General features: G+C 37.9%; 1 protein-coding gene across 1 annotated transcript in view; it reads right to left on the reverse strand.

Annotated features, from left to right (window-relative positions):
- Positions 1-6,275: 6,275 nt before the first annotated feature.
- Positions 6,276-21,919, reverse strand: part of IFT74 (intraflagellar transport 74) — a 78,337-nt gene continuing 62,693 nt past the window's right edge. The window contains exons 14-20 of the mRNA XM_080920659.1: positions 20,013-20,066; positions 19,043-19,140; positions 18,315-18,441; positions 12,710-12,873; positions 11,670-11,795; positions 7,587-7,647; positions 6,276-6,505 (exon numbers count right to left, since the gene is read on the reverse strand). Of these exons, the coding sequence (XP_080776785.1) occupies positions 6,387-6,505; positions 7,587-7,647; positions 11,670-11,795; positions 12,710-12,873; positions 18,315-18,441; positions 19,043-19,140; positions 20,013-20,066 (749 nt within the window). The 3' untranslated portion in view covers positions 6,276-6,386. The remainder of the gene's footprint in view (positions 6,506-7,586; positions 7,648-11,669; positions 11,796-12,709; positions 12,874-18,314; positions 18,442-19,042; positions 19,141-20,012; positions 20,067-21,919) is intronic.

The following is a 21,919-nucleotide window of genomic DNA, read 5'->3' on the forward strand; positions in this document are numbered from 1 at the left end:
TTGTTTCCATTCCTAGCTATTACAAACGGGGCAGCAGGGAACCCTGCTGAGCAAGCATCTGTGGAGCAGGATGTAGGTCTTTGGGGCACAAGGCAGGGAGTAGCATAATTGGGTGAAATGGTAGACTTTAGTTTTTTAAGAATTCTCTATACTGACTTCCACATACATGATTTATCACAAAAAAATTTCGTTAGAAAACTTCTGGAAACAATGAACTTGAGCAAAGTCACAGAGTACAAAGAAAAACCGGCAGCCCAAGATATCTTTGAACGGTGGGATTACAGATGTTTACAGAACTTTCAAGCTCTGGTCCAAAGCAGCCCCCGGGCCCCTTTGCTTTAAATCAGTGTATACTAAATATATACAGTATATACAAATACGGGGTTCAGTGCGACACCTTCGTATGTGCACTATGTACTTTCTCTTGTATTCCCCAGAGGCCCTTTTAACTTGTTTTATTCCTGTGAGTGACCCCCCTCCGAACGAGTTCAGTAAACTTCCACTGTGAGCTAATGTGCTGAGTTGTAATCCTACCACTAAGGGAAGGCAGAACTGAGCACAGCCTACAAGCACTTTAGAGAAAGAGTCAGCGGGACTCCGGCAGCTTCACCAGATCTCTTTCTTTAGCAGTGAAGGGAGCTGAGCAGACGAATGGCTTCATGGCAAAGGGCCTCAGGAGGAACCACTATTTGGCTTTCTGACAGTCAAAATGAGTGGAGGACAGGAGCCTATATGACACCATAAAGGCAGTGGCTCCAGCATTCCAGGGACATGGGCTTCAGCCATCCATCTTCTTGCTGGTATTTTTGTTATTTCCTCCCAAGGGATGCTCGGTTTCCCTTTGTGGGCTACATGAGAAACTGGAGAAGCAAGAGAGTAATTTTCTTTTTCCTTCCCTTATCCATTTCCCCTAATCCCGAGACACAAGGCCCCTGCTTTTTCTTTGGTGGAGTACAGCAAGGATGAAGAAGTAAATGGGATGGGGAGGGCCAATCACTGAGGCAGCCTACCCACCTCTAGTAAAGCAAAAGGAGCTCTTAACAACAACAACAACAACAACAACAACAAAAAAAAAAGCTAACTTTTTTTTTTTTTTTTTTAAGGAATTCTATTTCCCTTTGACAAAGATTTAGACTGAGTTTGTGGATAGTATCAAGTATTTTCACCTTCAGGTCATGTCAGGCTGAACTTGCTCTGTACAGCGAGCTTATCTGCTGAATGTGTAACAGACAGTAAGGGATTTCAGTAGGGCTGCTTAGCTCAGATACTGTCTTCTGTCAAATAGTCTGAACTGACTGTCTTTCTTCCCTGGCATAATCATGCTGTTATAGTGTGCTGGCTAGTTTATGTTTATTTGTTGTTTGTTTTTCTAACAACTTAACACAAGCTACAGGAATGGAGTATTGCTGACAGACCTGACCATGTTTTTATGTGGTGGCATTTGAACTTTAGACTGGAAACGCCACTGAGTGCTCAGAGCTCAATGGCGTGTTCTGTGGGAGTTGGGAAGATAACGCTGAGAGCTGTGCAGACAATGAAGCCTCCCTCAGGAAATGTCAGAGAGAAGGTGGAGAATCCCTTCAAGACTCCACTGGTAGTTGGATCCCAAGTCTGACTCTGAGCTTTACACTGCTAAAGTTTGTTTTTTGCTTTGCTACTGTGCTGTGGTTTTTCCTTCTTGGATTAATAAAGTAATTTTTATTTTATAGCAGCCCACAGAGTCTTAACATTGATTTTACAGATGTTGGATATTTTAGAGAGATTTTCGATAGATGTTGGGATTTTTGAGATTTGGATTTTTTAAACTGAACTTTTAAAGTGCTTGAATTTTTAAAGACTAGGACATTTTAAAGTTGCAATGTTTTACATTGTTGATATTACTATGACATCTTTGGGACAAATGAGAAAGGATGTTGATGAGTGTCACGTGGACAAGGAGTCAATTATGCTGGCTAGTATTTTTGTCAATTTAACCAAAGTAGAGCCATTTTGGAAGAAGAGAATCTCAACTGAGAAAATACCTCTATAAGATAAATCCATAAGATTTGCCTTTAAGTAAGTCTGAAGTGCACTTTTTTCTTTTTTAAGATTTATTTATGTATGAGTACACTGTTGCTATCTTCAGATACAACAGAAAAGGGCATACGATATCATGACAGATGGTTGTGAGCCACCATGTGGTTGCTAGGAATTAAACTCAGGACCTCTGGAAGATCAGTCAGTGCTCTTAACCACTGAGCCCTCTCTCCAGCCCTGAAGTACACTTTCTTGATTAGTATTGATTTGAGAATTGATCCAGATCACTGAATGTGGTACCATTCCTGGGCAGGTGATCCTGGATGACATTAAGAAAGCAAACTGAGAAAGCCCTGGAAAACAATGCCTTAGTTTCTGCCTCTAGGTTCCAGCTCCAATTTTCCAAGAGGGAATACCAGCTGTACTATGAAATAAACACTTTCTCAAATTGCTTTTAGTCATGGTCTTTATAATAGTTATTATAAAAGGAAATAAGACAATTGTATGAATAGTTGTATAATTAAAAAAAATAAACCTAGTTTAAAACTTTAGCCCTTTCTTTTATGAATGCCTTTCTGGTATGTTTTACTCTCTTTTAATTTTTTTCATTTTATATTCATTTATCTTGTGCACACACACACACATATATATATGTATGTATATATGCATGTATGTATGTATGTATATGTGTGGGAAAGCCATGTGCGAGGATCAGAGGTCATTTAGCATGCATCTACTCTCTTCTCGTACTGAACAGAACACCAGTGGCCCATGCTCTAAGATCAAGAATAGACAAATGGGACTTCATTAAATTGGAAAGCTGCTCAGCGTCCCAGTGTTGGGGAATGTCAGGACAGGGAGGCAAGTGGGAGCAAGTGGGTGGGTGAACACCCCCATAGAAGCAGGGGGAGGAGGAATAGGATAGGGAGTTTATGGAGGAGAAACGAAGAAAGGGGATAACATTTGAAATGTAAATAAAATCTATCCAAAAAATAACAAAAAAGAGAGAAAACACTGCTTTTAATTAATTTGTCTACTCATAGTAATAAGGTCTGTTTGGTTTGTTCAAAAATGCATAACATTCCGGGTTTGATGGCCTATCAGTCTTAGCAGCACTCAGCACTTGGGGAGCAGTGACAAAAATATTTCAAGTTTGAAGCCAGGCTGGATAATAGAGGAAGACCTTATCTGGACAAAAGAAAGAAGAGAAAAAGGAGGTAGTGCATTCTCACAGCTGTTTATGCCAAAGGACTCGAGGTGGAGAAATTAGGCATGGTACTGTACCACCTGACCTCTTACCGACTGGCTTCCCTGTAGTGTGCCATTAGTCATGCAGCCACTGCCTCCGTCTGCTAGCATATGGAGCTCCACAGCTGTAGAGTACCAGCTTTGCTCTGGTTAGACCTGGGCACGACAGTGCTCATCAATAATCCTAGAATCTGGAGGCTGAGGGAGGGGAGCTGTTGAGTGCCAGGCCAGGCCAGGCAATACTGCAAGACTGTTTTGTAGCCCTGGAGAATCTGTGTTAGTCACTGAGTGAGAAGCACAGAACAGACAGGTTATCCACCCCATCTTGGTCTTCAGTAGTGAAGTGTGTTTGTTCAGTCTGCTGCTTCTTTGCACATGAATTTCAAGGTGTTCTTTTGAACAGGAATTGGACTAAGTGACGGCACTGAATGAGGAAGACCTGGTTCATGCAGATAGGACAGTTCTAGCCCAGCAAGAAGACTCTTGCTGGATTTGTTGAAAGGCTTTGAGAGGAAGGAAGAGACATTAGTGAGAATTTCCCTCAGATAAAATGTTTTAGTTTTAAAGACAAACTGTTAATCATATTTCCCCAAATATAGTATGTGAATAAGTTAGGATGAAAGCTGGAATCCTTTTTTTTCCCCAAGAAGTTTTTTCTATCAAACTCCCTATTGTTATGTGTTTGTGAGCATGCACACATACACACACACACACACACACACACACACACACACACACACCCCTACCTACCTGCTAATCTTTAATGGTTGAGTTATAGATAACACCAAACTGGTTTTTACTAATCCAAATTAGCCTTCGTTGCTGTGACAACCTTCCTGAGACAAGGTACATTATAAACAAAAGGTTATTTTAGCGCATGGTTCTGGATTTGCAAGATCTAGGAACCTTATCTGGTAAGCCTTACTGGCAAAGTTCCAAGTCACATAGAGTAGGCCAGGGCAAGACACAGGGAGTACATATGTCTACTTGACGACTCTCTTCTTTAAAGGATACTAAGATTGAAGCAAAAGCTCTACCCTAATAACTTTGTCTAATACTAATTAATCTGATAATTTCCCAGAGCACCCTACTTTAGGTATCAGACTTGGATCAAGTTTCCACCTATATAATATAATATAATATAATATAATATAATATAATATAATATAATATAATATAATATAATATAATATATAATATAATATAATATAACAATATAACATTATATAATATATAATAATGTTATAATATAATCCCTAATGTCAGAGGCTAAATTTTAATACCCAAAGCCTTCGAGAACATTCACAGCACATCCAAACCGTAGCAATAGTCATATATTTCTTAGACAAGATGAAGAATAGCTATATTTAATTTACTTCAATTTTTATTGCATCTCTAAGTACTACACAAACACCACAGACAACTTTGAAAACACCAAAATACATGTGTGTGTTACCACTGTGGTGACACACACCTGTAATTTCAGCTGCTTGGGAGGCTACAGTGGGAAGACCATAAGGCCAAGGCCAGTCTGGGTAAGGCACTGTCTCAATATAAAAAAAAGAAAGAAAGAAATTAGTGGGGAAGGAAGTTGGGAAGAGAAATTAACTCAGCAGGAGACAAGGATGAAAGGGAAGGGTGACTATGATTCAGACATATTATGCACATGTACAAAAATGTCTTCATGAAGTCTACTGTGTAAAATTAATGTTACTAATATTACATACTAATATGTAATTAATATAATAATAAAAACAAGACAGCTAATAGTGAAAAGTAGAAAAAGGAGAGCTATTCAATGTGTCCAAGATGTATAGAGAAGTAAGAAAATGGGGCCCAAAATCCTCAAAGGCACTTTGGGGTATTTGCATGAAGTTTAGATTTAAATAGAGGTCACGAGGTATGGATAATCAACTAATTCCAGTCAAGAAGTGGTCTCACCCATTACTGACCCATCTTTTACTGGCTCTGTTCTCCCAGGTGGTCTGTTAAGCTGTCAAGCACTTTAAAATTAAGTATCAAGTTCCAGCTTTTCTCCTCCTCCAGAATGAGATTTCTAAATCCCTTTAAGTCCTTCGTTTCAGTAGTCTGACTGGCAAAGGGAGTTTTTTTTTTTTTACTTATTCACTTTACATCCCATTCATCTGTACCCACAATCTTTCCCTGAATACCCCTCCTTTCTCCTCTGAGCAGACAGGGGCCCCCTGGGTAACCCCTACCCTGGCTAACATCCCTTTAGAATGTCTCCTCTCCTGCACTCTCCCACCAAAGGTGTTTCTAGGAATTCTATATGCATCCCACCTTGGATGGTGTGAATTAAATTTCAACCAATGCTGTCTTCAGGACTCATTTCAAGACATTCCTTCTCTGATCCAAAACAATATCATATACTACTATTCCAAATAGGCTCTAATAGTGTAGAAATGGCATAATTCCAACTCCAGTGTTCATGAAGACAGCTGAAGAAACACAGGTGTCAGCAAGCCAGTGCTCAGAACTGGGCAAAGTCCTGTAACTGTCTTAACCAGATAGCCATCTCTAGCAGTTAATATCTTAATTGTTTACATATGCATTTTTTCATTAGAATTTTAGGCAAAGGTAAAGATAAAAAAAAAATTCAAGGGACAATTAGCAGAGGAAAGTTAATCCATCAGAGAGACTGTGAGGGTTCAGCTCCTGGTCTCAAGGGTATTAGCTAGTTTTCTTTTTGCTGGGCAGTGCACATAAGTAATTTTATTTATTTATAGTTAATGTATTTATTCTTATGCATATGACTGTTTTGCTTGCATGTATGCCTGGTGACCACAGAGACCAGAAGAGGGTGCCAAATCCCCTGGAACTGAGGTTACAAATGTCATCCACTAGGTGGGTGCTGGTAAACTGAACCTGGGTCATCTGTAAAGAATAAGAGAATAGGCAGCTTTGGTTACTATAAGCACAAACATCACAGGAAAAGGAGTTATATGCATACACTTTATTGAATTATTTAACTATGCAAGATATCTCTCCTTCAAGGAAATCACAAAACCATGGCATTCAAAACCCTGGGTCTAACTCTTCAACAGGAAGCTAATTTACTTTTAGCATGCTTGAGGATGCTTCTAGATTCAGTCAACTCAGTTTCAGCTTCTGCTGGCATTATGTAGGGCATCCATGATGGTTTTATTGTACTCTGCAATCTGCTTCATCACATTTTTAATCACTGGCTGGTAATCACTCTCTTGACTCTTGGTTGCTATGACTAATTGCAAGAGTTAAGGAGGAACAATGTCAGTAAAAACAGCAATCTGTGACTCAGAAAGGAACTAAAGCAGACAGGTATTTGTCACAGTGAATGTAGACAGTGCAGAAAAAGTACTAGAATAAATTTTAGATTTAACCTTATTTTAGCAAAGCATAAATTGACACTAAAAGGCCAAGTAAAACTTGTTTCAAAAGAATCACTTTTGAATTTTCCTCATTAAGTTATTTATTTATTCATTCACTTTGCAGCCTGATCACAGCCCCCCTCCCTCCCCTTTTCCCGGGTCCTAATTATATTGAGTACACTGTAGCTATCTTCAGACATACCAGAAAAGGGCATCAGAGTCCATTATAGGTGGTTGTGAGCCACCATCTGGTTGCTGAGAATTGAACTCAAGACCTCTGGAAGAGCAGTCAGTGCCTCTAACCACTGACCATCTCTCCAGCCCAGTCCTAATGTTTTAATGTCAAGTTGCTCAATCTAATTGCACGTTCAGATCAACCAACATTCAGAAAATCATTAATCTCTATAATGTCACACGGAATTTCAGACAAGTCTCTAGACTTCCCTACTTCAGAGTCACATAATGTATGTTGCATAAAGCTAGAATGCTGGACTTTTAAGCATCTGTGAATAGCAGTCAGCTTTTAAGCTGAGTTGTTCTAATACTATGAATGAAGATCCTACAGCATCCTATCTAGAAGTAAGCTGAGGTGTGTGCTGCCTCTGAGATCAAGTTTAGACGCCCTAAAAAGGAGCCTGGAGAGCCATCTTGTTCTGAGGACAGATGTCCTGGAATAAGTCAAAGGGAACATGAGGAAATAAATTCTGGACAGAAGTAGCTCTACAATGCAGGCCCTCATTGGGTAGGAATAATATACAGTTGAATCCTGTACAACACAACTGACTCAGAGGTCAAATTTCTTATGGCCCTGACTGGTTAGCACCCTTTGCTCTACAGAGAGCCAAGTAGTAGCGTTATAAACAACTAACACTTTATGACCCCCACATACTTAGCTCAGAGTTCTGTACACAGTAAGCATTTGGCAAAGACATGTCAGGTCAGTTTAAAGGATACACTCTTTCATTACGAAATTATTTTGCTCCAGATGCTGCCACTTCCTCTCCAAATTTGTAAGCTAGAAACACAAAAGGTGAACGTTAACTGATTCTCACACTCTAAAACATTACATATCCCTTTGAGAGGGTATGAAAAAATACCCAATTTTAAATCTTGACAATTGCTTGCATTCTAAATAAAGTGAGGGTCACCAGAGAAGGAACTTCGGTGAAATCACACAACAGCATAGACATTTAGGACAATGCTAAAATCTATGAAAGGTTTTACTATGCTTATTTTAATTTAAAAAATTGTAAAAATGTTTATTATGCCAATGAACAAATTGAAAGTCAATTTATGACTCTTTGTAAAGTAACTTAAAAAATAAACTGGGATGTGATGGGACTCTCTCCCTGAACTCTGGAATTGAATGCTACAAAGGTAATATATATTCCACCACTGCCAAAGGTTCAGACATATAGGAAAAACTTCCTTCTTTCTAGTGCTAAGTTTCCTGTCTTGCTTCACGGGCTGTGATAAGAGCAGCGCTGCAGTGGGAAGATTGTAGGAGTCTGTACAAAGCTGGCATTGTTACAGCAAGTTCTGCATCAACAGGAAACTAATGTGGATATTATATTGATGGTTGCTTCCTCAGAAGACAGTTTCACTGTTATAGAATTAAACTGTTTTTCTGATTTAATTAACCTTGTAACTCTAGTTTCTTAAGAGTCATGTAGCTTTCCCTAAGCAAAGGACTGTCTGAAAAATGAAACACTAAAATAATTTTCTCCCTGGCTATTTCAAAAGAGTAATGATCATTTAAAAGAACATAATAACTGAAGAAGCAATAAAAATGTTTCTTCTTATTTTCATGAAAGTTGTCCTCAGGGCACACGTATCTATCCTATTGTTTCCTCCAGAGAGATAAATTTGGATATTAGGATGAAATCATAGTTAACTGTAAAATATATGGTCCTTGAGCCCTTATGAAATCAGATCTGCCCCAAATAAGATCTGGAAGTTAGGATGGCCCTAAGGAAGCAGTCAGCACATTTTGGCAATAAATCTTTGATAACCTTTGGCAAAGTCAAGTACCAGACACGCTTCCTTTCTGTTCTCATGGCAACAGGCCTCTTAAGTACTGTACAGATGACAGAGGAGTCACACCGTGTCAAATTCCTTACCAGGAGATAAATGCCAACTTTGAAAACCTTTTCTCTCTACAGCTTATTCAAATCATATCACATGGAATTATTTATAGATCGAAGAACACTTTTTAAGAAAACTGTTAAGATTGAGACTAATATTTGATTTAGTTAGCAAAGATTGGCAAAATACAAAAATACAGATATATATCTAAAATTGTGGCTTATGTTATGATTTGGAAAAACAACAACAAAGGTGTCCGAATGGTGTCTTACATCATCTATGGAGTAGAAGAATGCCAACATTTTTTTTAAAGCCATCATTTTCCCTGTAACCCATTCAGACAATGAAATATAGTGACACACTTTTCTTACACTTTCATTAGCACTCATCCACACTCAAAACGTTTTTACACTAAATTTCAAGTCTATTTTTAGGTTTTTACATTGCGAAGTAAAGACAAACTGAGAGGTAAACAAGATACATAAGTTAGTGATTTCTAGCAAACTCATGAGATTTTTATTTCCTGGGAAATTGTTTAAAGACAGTTTTTAAAAGAATTTTTATTTTGTAAAAATACGAGGTGATGGTAAGAGGAAGTAACACGGCCTGATGTTGGCTGTTATACCCTGACCATACGGCTTTGTAGATTGAGGAATTTCATACATTCAGAACTTTAAGTTGCAGGTGATTAGACATGACCATAATCAATCCTTGCCTGACTTTAACTACTCGATTTGAATACAGCACATCTGTTTCATTTGGTATTCAGAAAATACTTACTATAGATCTACAAACTAGTTATATGGTGCAAGAGACAAAGTAAACTGGATGGACAGTGCATCCTCCAAGAGCCCATAATCTATAATACCTCAAACACTGTTCAGAGAATGTCACAGAGGATGGATGATGTGAAGTTACTGTAGTTATGTGTCTATAGAAATATGAATCAAGAGCTTCAAGAACAGGACTGCTCTTCATAATGCTATTAAAACAGCTTAAGCTTAGAAATTATCTAAAGGTCCTTTAGAGACTGGGTCTATAAACTAAGCCTTATCACATACTAGTATATTACATATGATCTTCTAATGCACACTGTGGCACACATATACGCATACACACACTAAGTACACAGATAGACAGACACAGACAGACAGATAATGACAGTTGTACTCTGAGATTAGTCCTGATTTTAGCCTTCATCAGAAAAGCTTCCTCTTGAACTGGGGCTGCAGTTAGTCCAAAGACTTACAAATGGACAAAATGATGAGACTAAGTGCCTAGGGCATGCTCAGCCCCAACAGTGCATCAATGTCTCAAGCCTACACCCATCCCCTCAAGGCTCAGGGCATCCTGTGGAAGGATTGGAAAAAAAATAAATGCAGAGGTCATGGAGGAGTGCTGAAAAGCAATGCTTTCTGGAAATGACACAACTGACTCATGGGCTTACTACAGCTATGTGCTCAAGACTGGTCCCTTCAACATGGATTCATTAGGTCCCGCCCATAACTAGGGACTATGGGCACAGTTAATGGGCACTAAGAGTAGTGGAACCATTAATAAGTTTCCCAGGCCTGTGAGAAAGAGGGGCAAAAATATTTTAAAAGCAGTGGGGATGGGCAGCACCAAGGCAGCAACAGTTCCTTGCAGACACAAGAGCTCACAGACACTGAGCAGCATGCACAGGGCCCACACGGGTCCAAGGAAGATGGTGTCTCAAGATGGAGAGGGAAAGTAGACATGAGCCCCTTTTCCTAACTCAGAAGCTATTTCCAAGTGTTATCAGCCCCCTACCCCCCAAAAAATCCTAGTTTTTCCCAATGGTGTCTCACTGAGTACACAAACCACATTTAATGGCAGGTACAATGTAGATGGCCAAGACCAAACAAACTCAAAAATGTTGTAGAGTTTTTGCATCATAATGCTTTGTTTGAGCATTTTTTTTATCTTATTGGTCTTTTCCTTATATATTGCTTTCCAATTTTGTGTTTTTATGGGTTATGTGTGTGCTTATGTGTGCACATGCATGCACACGTGTGTTACAAAAGCATATAAGAATTTCTTATGTCTTTTTTCCTGTTTATTATGTTTTATTTTGGCTTGTCTGATTTACTTGTCTGTTTGAGAAAGAAGATGTGGACTTGGGAGGGGAGGTGAGGAGATCTGGGAGGAGATGAGGGAGGGGAAACTAGGATCAAAGAGCACTGTATGAAAAAAAGTTATTTTCAATAAAAATAAATCGAGTTGCCCAATCTTTAGTAAATAATGCCCACTCTCATGTGAACAATCTTAAGCTCAGTGGGTACAAAAAAATTATCAGAGTATAACAGGAATTAGTGAAAAGGAGAGATTCCGTAGGGGAGGAGGAAAGGAAGTGGGTGTGTGAAAGCTCCATATATACATGTATGAAAGAACTGAAGAGAAGTAAATGGGGTAACAACAGAAAGTCTCAAGCTAAATACACAGGACATGTATGCAGATGTGCACGTATGTGTGTGCACATCAAAATGTGTATGTGTGTGTCATATACATGTGTGTTTTACTCATTTCAAAATGACAAGAATTCTGTCTATCGTTGGAGTTTATGTTATTTGTAGGGGCTTTATGTTATTTATGTGGGGCTTCAACAGAAGTTAAAAGTTTCTGTTTACTTTCAGTAAATTTTAAAGCAATCACCCAGAGTAGCATAACAGTCATGCCCAAGAGAGTATGGCCTGTAACACTGGCCTTTCACACAGGTCTACTGAAGGAGTAAGACAAACAAAATTTATACTAAAGTACAGAGTCTCACTGTTTCAAAACTAAAAGAGTATGGAAGGCTTACAAGGCAAGTCTGAAACCAAAATGAAACAAGAAAAAAGAAGAAAGCTGTCTGAAGTAAAAACCACAGGCTGAGAACAAGGCAGACAACATAAAGCACAGAGTAAATTTCCAATCAGCTCTGAGTGCTCTCACCTGAGCATGTGTCTCATTGTCTTGAAGTTGAGTTTTCAGTGCCTCATAATCTGCGGTCAGCTTCTCCATTATTTTTTTAAAGGCATTTCTATGGGTTGATAATACTGTTCTTTCTTGATGTAATTTCTAGATAGATCCAAATAGAAGCTATAACAAATGTCTAGAAAGTCAACATAAAACCCCATTTGGCTTAGAAATTTTAAGTTTTATTTTGTAAACTTCTAGCAGAGTTATAATCACTTTAAGACTTCTTTACAAAAGTATTTTTTGAACAAGAACTATATTAATAATGCAATAAATACTGACTCTCAAAAATTTAGGATTAAATTTAAAAATGGAATGGAGAGAAACTGATGAGTCTGAAGAGGAGACCTATCACCCACACCAGGCCTTTGCAAGGCTCACAGGATAGAATGCTCTGTATCAGGGGGTAACTTTGCTTCTGAATCTTTGGAGGAGTTCAGGAGGAGGAGAAAGGGAGGGAGGGAGGAAGGGAAAGGAAAGGAAAGAAAGAAAAAGGAGGAGGAAGGAAGGAGACATTTGGTTGATACTTTTTAAAGGTTTTGTTAAACTTGTACCTTCTCTTTAAACCACTAAATCTTTTTAATTTCCAGCTATACATATAACCAATTTATTACTTCTTTTTAGCTTGTATGTCAAATAGTATACTAAAAGTAGGAAGTCATATAAAGTACATGTGAATTAAAGTTAATCAAGGAAAACAACTAGGGGCTGAGCTTGCTTGGTCGGGGGCTTACCTAGCATATGAGGCCCTAGTTTGGCCCCAGGTAAACCATGCATAGTAGCATAACCCTATAATCCCAGGATTCAGAGAGGAGGCAGAAAGATCAGATGTGCAAGGGCACACAAACTTCAGAGCAAGTTTGAAGTGAACTACTTAAGTGCCTGTCTTTAAAAAGGAGGAGGAGGAGGAGAAAGGGAGGGAGGGAGGAAGGGAAAGGAAAGGAAAGAAAGAAAAAAGAGGAGGAAGGAAGGAGACATTTGGGTGATACTTTTTAAAGGTTTTGTTAAACTTGTACCTTCTTCTTCTCTTCAGCTGACGATTTTAAAGCTGCCAGGTCACTATATGTCTCCAGGTCAGCAGTCATTTGCTTAATCTTGTTTTTCAGAGACTGTTGCTCTTCCGTCATCTTACTTTCCAGAAGTTCCATTTTCTGTAGATCCAGCTGTAGACGCTGACTGTCTGAAGTGCAAGAATTTAAGGCAACAATTAAAATCTACATTTCATATAACTAGCTTAGGTTCCTAGAGCTTCTGGTCACAATATTTTAGTTACTTGTCCAATATACAATTTACCATATATATTTCTTTTTAAGGTCATCTTACTTAGTATATGTTTATGACTTAACAACTAATAATGCACAGTGAACAGCACTATATTTGTGAATGGAGCATATTTAATGTGCATTTTTTTCTCAAGGTACATAATAAATGTGTCTTTAGGTACACACTAGACAGCATATTAGCACTTTGAATGCAGAACATTTTAACCAGCATAATCAGGGAGAGAAAAGAGTGAGAGAGAGGGAGAGAGGAAAGGGACAGGGAGCGGTATAGGACATAGTACTAAACACCCAGAAAAACACTAATTCTTACACTATAACTGAACAAGTGAGAAGGTCAGTGCTCAGAGAAACAGTGGGTAACACTTGGAAGCCTAGAACAAGAGCAGAAATTCAGTAACTGGATATTTATTCCACTTAGTGTTCATTTAAAATGAATATGAGTAAGAAAAGTTGTGCTTTAAGAAAGTCACGGGTTTTAAAGGTAGACTGTGGGTGAGATGGCTCAATAGTCCTTACAAGCACAAGAATGGGGACCAGAGTTTGGATTTTCTGAATCCACAAAAGTGTTGGGTAACCATGGCAGCCTACTATAATTCCAGCACCGAGGAGGCAGAGAAAGGGAATCCCAGAACAAACTGGATATCTAGATGATCAGAATTAGCAAATTCAGGGTGCACTGACCAACCCTATTCAAAAACAGTAGAAAGGGATTGAGGAAAATACCTAACATCAGCTTTGGGCCTCCATATGTACACTTGTACTCATACACATGCAATCATACATACATACAAAAATGATTTTTAAAAGGAGTTGTTATACAACCAAATATTTAAAGTTGATATAATTAAGCTGCTATTCCTTGAATGCTGCATTTACCCCTTTCAGAGTTATAAACTTAAGCATACTGAAATATATGTGTTCAAGTATATATCTATATATGTGTAACAAGATGTAAATATTATAGTGTAAACTTCAAGCTAGGTACATGTGTCCTATCCTGGCACCTGGAGGCTGAGGCAGGAGGTCTCTGAGTTCAAGGCCAGATGGGAAATACAGTAAGACTATCTCAGAAATCCAAAACCATAAAGTGCTTCATTTGGAGTCCTATCTTCACTAAGGTTACAAACAATTATGAGAATAAAGTGCTAAGCATGTCACCAAGGCGTATCATATCACCTCGACAGTACAGGTAGGAGACATGCTTAGCTAACGGAAACAAGTGTTTACATACGTTTAACTGCAAATGTAATTTGGACTGGTACTCAGTAAGTACATTTAAGAACTATACAAACAGATTTTTCTTCCAGAGAAGAGGAGCAGATGTTTGGTTGGTATGGAGTAAGGTTTATCTCCCTTCCCCATCAGGTCCTTGTGAAAAGCTGAGAGCTTCTCCAAGGGAAGAGACAGGAAGAGGAAGCAGTCTAGTTCCTTCTGATATGCTATGAAGCTGCGAAGTTTACTAGGCAGTGTGTACAGAGTAGCACAATTTCAGGAGGAGCCACTTTGACCTGGGGAAATGTTTCTGAAACATTCTGCCATCAGCACATTTGTTTACTCCCCAGAGTTTCCTTTCTAAAAATATAAATAAAAACTACTGCTAGAAAGATTGCTTGTCTCTACCCTGCAGTGCAGTGTTTCTCAATGTCTTCCTATGATTAGTTCAGAGGCACCCTTGTGGCTGTTGCCTTTCTCCTCATCACAATCTCACTCACTCGGTATAACTTCTTTCACCTTTTCTCTAGGAAGTAATGTTGCCGCAGAGGTAAGAGTACTCTATTAAGAAACGAAGTGAGAAGAGTCAGGTGGGTTCCATTACGATCTCAGAGACACAAGAGCACTATACCATGCACTATCTCAGAGCCAACAAGACTATCATGAGCCTCTGTTGATTTTCAGAGAAAAGAAACTTCTTAAATGTGAGCAACACTATAAAGAAAAGAAGGAATAAAAAGCTATAGTTTAAAATAAACAAAAGAACCCATAGATGAAATAAATTATTTAATTCAAATTTTAATAAAATTTCCAGACAAAGTTTACTTTAGTGACAAACTGTATTTTTCACCCCATGAAAGTCAGTTCTTTCTTTTACAAATGTACAAATACAGACAGCACACCAACTAGTTTTTAAAAGGAAATGTAAACACAAAGCATAAAGGTATGTAAGAAACGGGGTCCTAGTCACCGACTTCGTTTCCTGGTATTTATATTTTTGCCTTTACAAAATGGTTTTCAGTGGCTGTGGCACCAAGATAACAAAGAAGGAAAAAGTTGTTGAATTAACGTCAATCTTAGATAAGTGACTATACAGATGCATTAATGTAATTTCTTAGTTTATAGAGAAGAGGAACGGTTTTTAAATGCTCACACTAGCCCAAGAACCTAAACATAGCAATTTGAGGAGATTTGCAGCCCCCCCCCCTTTTTTTTACAGAATTTTATGCATATCATCAACAGAGAAGCAATCTAAGTATTGATGAATGGATAAAATACCTACCATGCTAGAGTGGATAAAATACCTACTATGCTAGGCAAAATTACGACCACATTTCTTAAGTGGCATATTCAGGAAACAGAAGTAGAATTGTGATGGCCATGAGTTAGAAGAGAGGGAACAAGAAGTTGTTGAATGACCAATTTCAGTTTTACAAGATGAAGTTCTGGAGCTCTACTGTAAACATGCACTATCAGCCTGTACATCTTAAACTGATTACGACAGATCATCAGGAATTGTAAACTGTTGGATTCAGTACAAAAATCAGTGTGACAGTTCCTCAAAAACTTCATACCTGAAAGACTCCAAGTCAACAATCACAAATGTACTGCATGCACATCCATGTTTGCTGCTGTACCATTTACAACAACTAAAAAATAGAACCAGCCTGATGCCAATCAACAGATGAAGAGATACAAGAAAATGTGATGCAATGGAATTTTGATTAGCCATCAAGAATGAGACACTACATCTGCCAGAAATATGAGTCCTACTAGAGATCACATGTTTCACAAAATAAGCCAAATTCAGAGAGACAAACACCACATTTACTCTCACAAATGCTAAGTTTACATTTATATACATGTAGGTCTTAAAAGTGTAAAGGGAACAATGAGGGGAAGGAATGAGGGGGATAGACAGGAAACAGGGAAATGGATACATGTGTCATGAGAGCAGGAATATTTGGGGTGAGGAAGAGAACAAACAAAAGTGGGACAGAGCATTGGAGATTCAAAAGTACAACATACGTGTAAACATGCATAAACACACACCATCACGACTCACATTTACTTTGAATATAAACTTAAAAACTAAAGTGAACAATGGCTAAAATACTAAATTTAGTGTATTTTTAACATGCTAAAAAAGTATAAAGTAACTACAGATATAAACCAGCATCAGAATGTACCTCTTCTAGTTGCTCAGCATATAAATCACAGGAATTAGTATTCCTATGGCAGCAAACTCAACAACTTAGGTACAAAATATTTTTTAAACATAGAATAACAGCAACTCTCTATTTCTACTCTCACTTTTGATTGACTGGCAACTTATTGTTATTCAATATGTATTTACAAGCTCGACACTCCCTATCCAACTCCCAGGCAACGGTACCTCCAAACATACAAACTTCTTAGATGTAGATCCACAACATAGTTCACATACTAACTGAGTAACCGCTGCGACAGGATCAGAAACAGTACTGAACTATCACATCCACGAATCAGTTCAGGTCAGGGTAAGTTTTACTCACAACATTTTAGGTTTTGTGAATCCTATAAAATTTAGTTATTCCATGTATGGGATACCCAAACATTTCAGAGAGAGAGAAGGAAGGAGAAAGACAGGGAGGGAGAGGGGGAGGGGGGAGTGAGAGAGCACTCTTCTCGGCCACTCTCAACCTTATTTTTGAGACAGGGTTTATCACTGAATCTGGAGCTCAAAACTTTGGCAAGGCTGGCTGGCTCGCCTTTAACTGCATGTCTGTATGTCTCCACTACCTTAGCACTGGGATTGCAAGCATGTCACCATGCCCAGCTTCAGTGTAAGTGGCAGGGACCCTAAGTCCCTTACGCTTGCAAGCACTTCACTGACTTAATCATCTCCCCAGCTTAAATCTGTAAGTATTTTGAATTAGTAAACATTAAGTTAATTTTCTCTAAACTCACTACCTGCCAGTGTAAAGCCAAGTAGATAAAATAAACAAATTCAATCACTCCATACCATAAAACACCTGCAGAATCTGTCAGTATAAAAACCCCAAATTCCATATGAACTTTTTGTCACTTGACATGTAAATCTTTTTTTATTACCTGAAATAGGTTTAGTCTAAATTCAAATAATTTACAACTAAAATGTCTACCATTCTATAGAATACAGATTGGCATATCAATTTCTGGGATACATCGGGTCACTAGAATTAAAGTTCATCTGTCACTCTTCGGATTTGGAAGCATGACAAAGAAAGAATTACAACTCAGCAGGCATGCTTAGGTGCACTCAGCAGGCATGCTTAGGTGCATGCCATTCTCCTTGGTCAGCTTTGTGCTGCTGAGCATGGCTAGAACCATTTCAACGCCACTGACTCTCAGAAGCTCCTAATTATTGATGGCCTGATGTGTGACCACGGTTCATTTCCACATTTATGTCTATAAAATCATTACTTCACTGCCTTATAACTGACCTTCTACCAGGATGAAAGTTTCCTGAGAAAACAGATCTGACTTATTTTAAAGAAAAACTCTGAATACTGAGAACATCTCTCCATGACCAAACTCAGTCAGTCTCTGAACTCTTTTCATTTAAGCCTCACTGTAAGAGGTGACTGCTTAACCTCATAATGGCACTGCCTACTGGAAGCCATGGCTGTGGCTACTACCAAGTACTATGAAGGAACATTATACTACACATACTACATGAAATTACCCTGTAAAACGACCAAGCCTCAAAATCTGAACCTGAATTCCTAGTTCCACAAGTCACTTTGCACCACTGAACAGTGAGAAAACTTACAGACATGGGAATGTAGGCTGGCAGGAGAGCAGCTCGCTGGCACCACACATACACACAGACACAAATGGTACACGAACCCTTCATAAGCTAGGAATGGCCTGTATTCGATAAGTACAGTTAAATAAATGAGAATATGCCAATGCCCTACTAGTAAGTTCCTGGGTGATGTCATATGGGATTCTCAACTTGCCAATGATGAGGGCATTCGTCAGTAGGTCCTTCCTTAGGAGACTTTGAAAAGAACTCAGGAAACAATGAAGATGAGTTTTTGAAGTTCCAATTTGTCATTAGAAAGGAGAAAAAGAGGAAGAGTATGAACCATAGCCTTCTTACCCGAGGTCAGGTTCCGAGCTGTTGTCTGTGACTTGTGCATCTCAGTGGATTTGAAGCTGAGGTCATCCTGCATCATCTTCAGCTCCTGGTTGGTGATGGAGGACATCTGCTTCATACGGTTTATATTCTGTGTGCAGAAGTAAGCACAGTATTGAGTTTTTCTATAAAACCACCACAAAACACAAAGGATGTGAAGCTTTGAATACTTATTCAATTTTGATGTTTTACAGAATGCAGTAAGTTTGTCATGTTTTCCCTTGGTTTATTAAAGTGTAGATAAAATTAGTTACATAATCTGAGAAACTATGCAACTTAGAACACTAAAAATACTCAAGAGGGAGCATATGTTTTTCCTTCTTAGCATAATGCATAGTAGATTCTCAATAATCACTTTCTGAAAACTTTATTAGGTATATCTAGAAGAAAATGTTTACCATACAAATTACAGTGTACAATACATTAACATCTTCTAAAATAATGTCTAGGTTTTAGAATCTTATTAGTAAATTCAGATAAATTATCAATAAGAAAAACCTTAAATTTTATTCAAATCACAGCTTTGTATACTCAATAATACTGATCATATATATCCCATCCTTTCCCACATTATCCTAATTAGCTAAAAATTTCCTACAGAGATAAGCACTAACAGCTTGGAGAAATGAGAAGGGAGTTGAAAGGAAACAGAGTGGGCAGACAGAGCACACTGAGAGCGGCCCCGCACTCACCCGACTGCAGTGCTCTAAGAGTGTGACGATGCTGACTTCCATCTGTGCCTTCCGCTCTAACTCCTGACTCTTGGTTTCCTCAAAAGTCTCTATGAAAGCTGCCCGTTGGAAACATGGGAAGACAGACTGTTGACAGTGCTAAGCAAACTTGGAGTTTTAGAGCTTCAGACTATTTTCCAGAAGTCTCAAGTAAATATAAAATTTAAACTATTAACCTATTTTACTTTCAAATACTTAAAGTCTGTTATTAGTCTGATATAAGTAAACCAGAGAGTTATATAGGCTCAAAGGAAATAACTGATCCCATAAAATCAGAAAAAAGACCTCCTTGATACAACTATAATTATTAATACTTATAGTTGGCCACTGTTTTTTTTCTAAAATTGGTATTTCTATATACCTATCTTATCTGAAAATGACTTTTTATTAAATTAATCAAATAACGGCTTAGTCAGAAAATAAATTTTATCATTTCTTCAGATTACAAACAAATATAAGAAACTGCCCATTTGTACAGCATTTGTATATAACTCATATATACTTTTGCTCTTCTGCATTTAATTATTCCTATGGAATGTCCAAAGTTAAAAACAAAAGTTAAAATTTTACAGCAAGTGAGAGAATGGCACCAACACTGCATGCATTCTCTAATGTGTTTCCATTATAATTTTTGTACCAATTCTTTTTTGGTTGCTTTATAGTGTAGCATATATTTTCTAACTTAAAAAAAAGAACCCTACAAATGTATAGCAGTCTAATTTGCATGTTATATGACATTATAATAGATAATCATTTGATAGCATTTCAAATGGGAGTAAAAGAAGAAAATTTTCAGGTTCTAAAACCCATTCATGTAAAACCAAATTTTTAAAATATCATTTTTTCTAAGTGATTCAATGCGGCAAATGTTTTCAGTGCCTTGTACAGATGAATAGCAACCTAATGTTTACTTTTTAAGACCCTCACTTACCATCCATATTTTCCTCCCTTTTTTTAAGCTCCTTGTATTTTTGATTCATTTCACCTATAAGAAATGTAAAGCATTAATTTTAAAAATTCTAATCATAATATTCTAATGTAAAGGTATTTCTTGGGTTTTCTTTATGCTATTAGTCACTGAATACTTAATAGTGTCTAGTAGAATTTTAATTTGGAGAAATTTGCTTGGACTTTCTTTAAAACTCTTTTAAACCACTCTTTGTGCCTTTACAAGTAGGAAACGTATTATTCTGACTGGAACCAACTTACAGATTTCCATTCCAAATCTGCAGCTGTTCAGCCTATATGTGAAAAGTACGAGTGACGGGAAAGACAGGTTCCCAGGCACGTCCACCCCATCTTTGAAAAGTTTGCATAAGCATGACAGCAGCAATTCTTACCTCACAAAGCTTAGAATCTAGGAATTTAACATGTTGTGTGTTAAATTCATTTGAAAACAGTACATAGACATGCACAACTAAGCTAATACAATTCATGTGGAAAATTTCCCCCTGATATTCATGCTACATTATAAAGAATGAACAGGAATCACTTAGATATGAGGAAAACTGTCAAAATTTTCCTGTAATTAGGATGGAAGTTAGTAAATTTTTATCTCAGGTATCAAGAGCCAGAGTGAGCAAATCAATAACAGAGAAACTGAAACTGAGGATAATCCTCAAGATTCTTAGGCAACTTGAAAAGACAGCTGCTTTAGCTGCAAAGGGAGGACAGGATGATAAAGACGTCGCATATAGAAATGTTGAACATACTGTAGGCAAGCGTCTCTCTTCTGAGCCTATGCTCTAGTCCTTAACTGACTTCTAAACTATACCGTATTGATGACAATCTCAATCAGTCCTGTGATTTAAGAACCCTTAATTTAATCGTTTTCCAATTTTTCAAATTCTTTCATCCAACTGCTTACTAGATTAGTATTTAGATGTACTTTTGGGAACCTAAAATACAGTATACACATTAAACTCTTCAGCATTCCCTATCAAAATTTGTACCTCTTCATTTTCTGTTACTTTGAATATCCTCACCACCTACTATCACCTAAGTCAGGAACCCTGGAGTCCTTTCCCCCACTTGAGACAAACTCACCCTTCTTGTTGCCAACTAATTCAATGGGAAGGCATATCTGGCCAGCATCTTGAGTTACAGACCTGGACACAATGATTAAATAGAACAGAGCTCCTGCATATCTTGAGACAAAGACAACTCAGAACACTAGTGAACTAGGGTTCTGTGTTGTGACTTCTCAGTAAAAAATTAGTTTCTGGAGCTGGAGAGATGGTTCAGCGGTTAAGATGCAGCTCTTCAGAAAGATCAGAATTCCTAGTACTCACCAGCTAGCTTAGAACTACCTAACTTCAAAAATTACAACAATCTCTTTTGAGATTGGCACTTTGCACACATGTACACAGGTGCACACACACACACTCACACACACTAGTGATCAGGATGTAAAATAAATAAATTCATGGGAAAAATTTTTTTAATATGAAGAAATGAGGTTGGATTGGGTGCAGCTAAAGAGAGTGTCCAAGACCAAATAGTTAACATAGCACTGTGTGGACTCAAGTCAAGACGTGTTTAGCTGCAGGATAAAAATATTGTCTTAATTTTTCATTTTAACTGTACACCATTAAGAGAAGATTCCTAAAGCAAACCTTATGAACTATCTGTGTAAGAAATATCTTTTCACAGGAAGACCAACAGAGTCAACTAACTTGGACCCTTGGAGGCTCTCAGAGACTGAACCATCAACCAAAGAACACAATGTGCTATACCCAGATGTACAGCTTGGTCTTCATGTAGGTTCTGAACAACTGGAATGTGGGATATCCCTAAAACTGTTGCCTGTCTGTGGAATATGTTCTTCTACCCAGAATG

Source organism: Micromys minutus, assembly GCF_963924665.1.
Source record: "Micromys minutus genome assembly, chromosome: 9".
Lineage (NCBI taxonomy): Eukaryota > Metazoa > Chordata > Mammalia > Rodentia > Muridae > Micromys > Micromys minutus.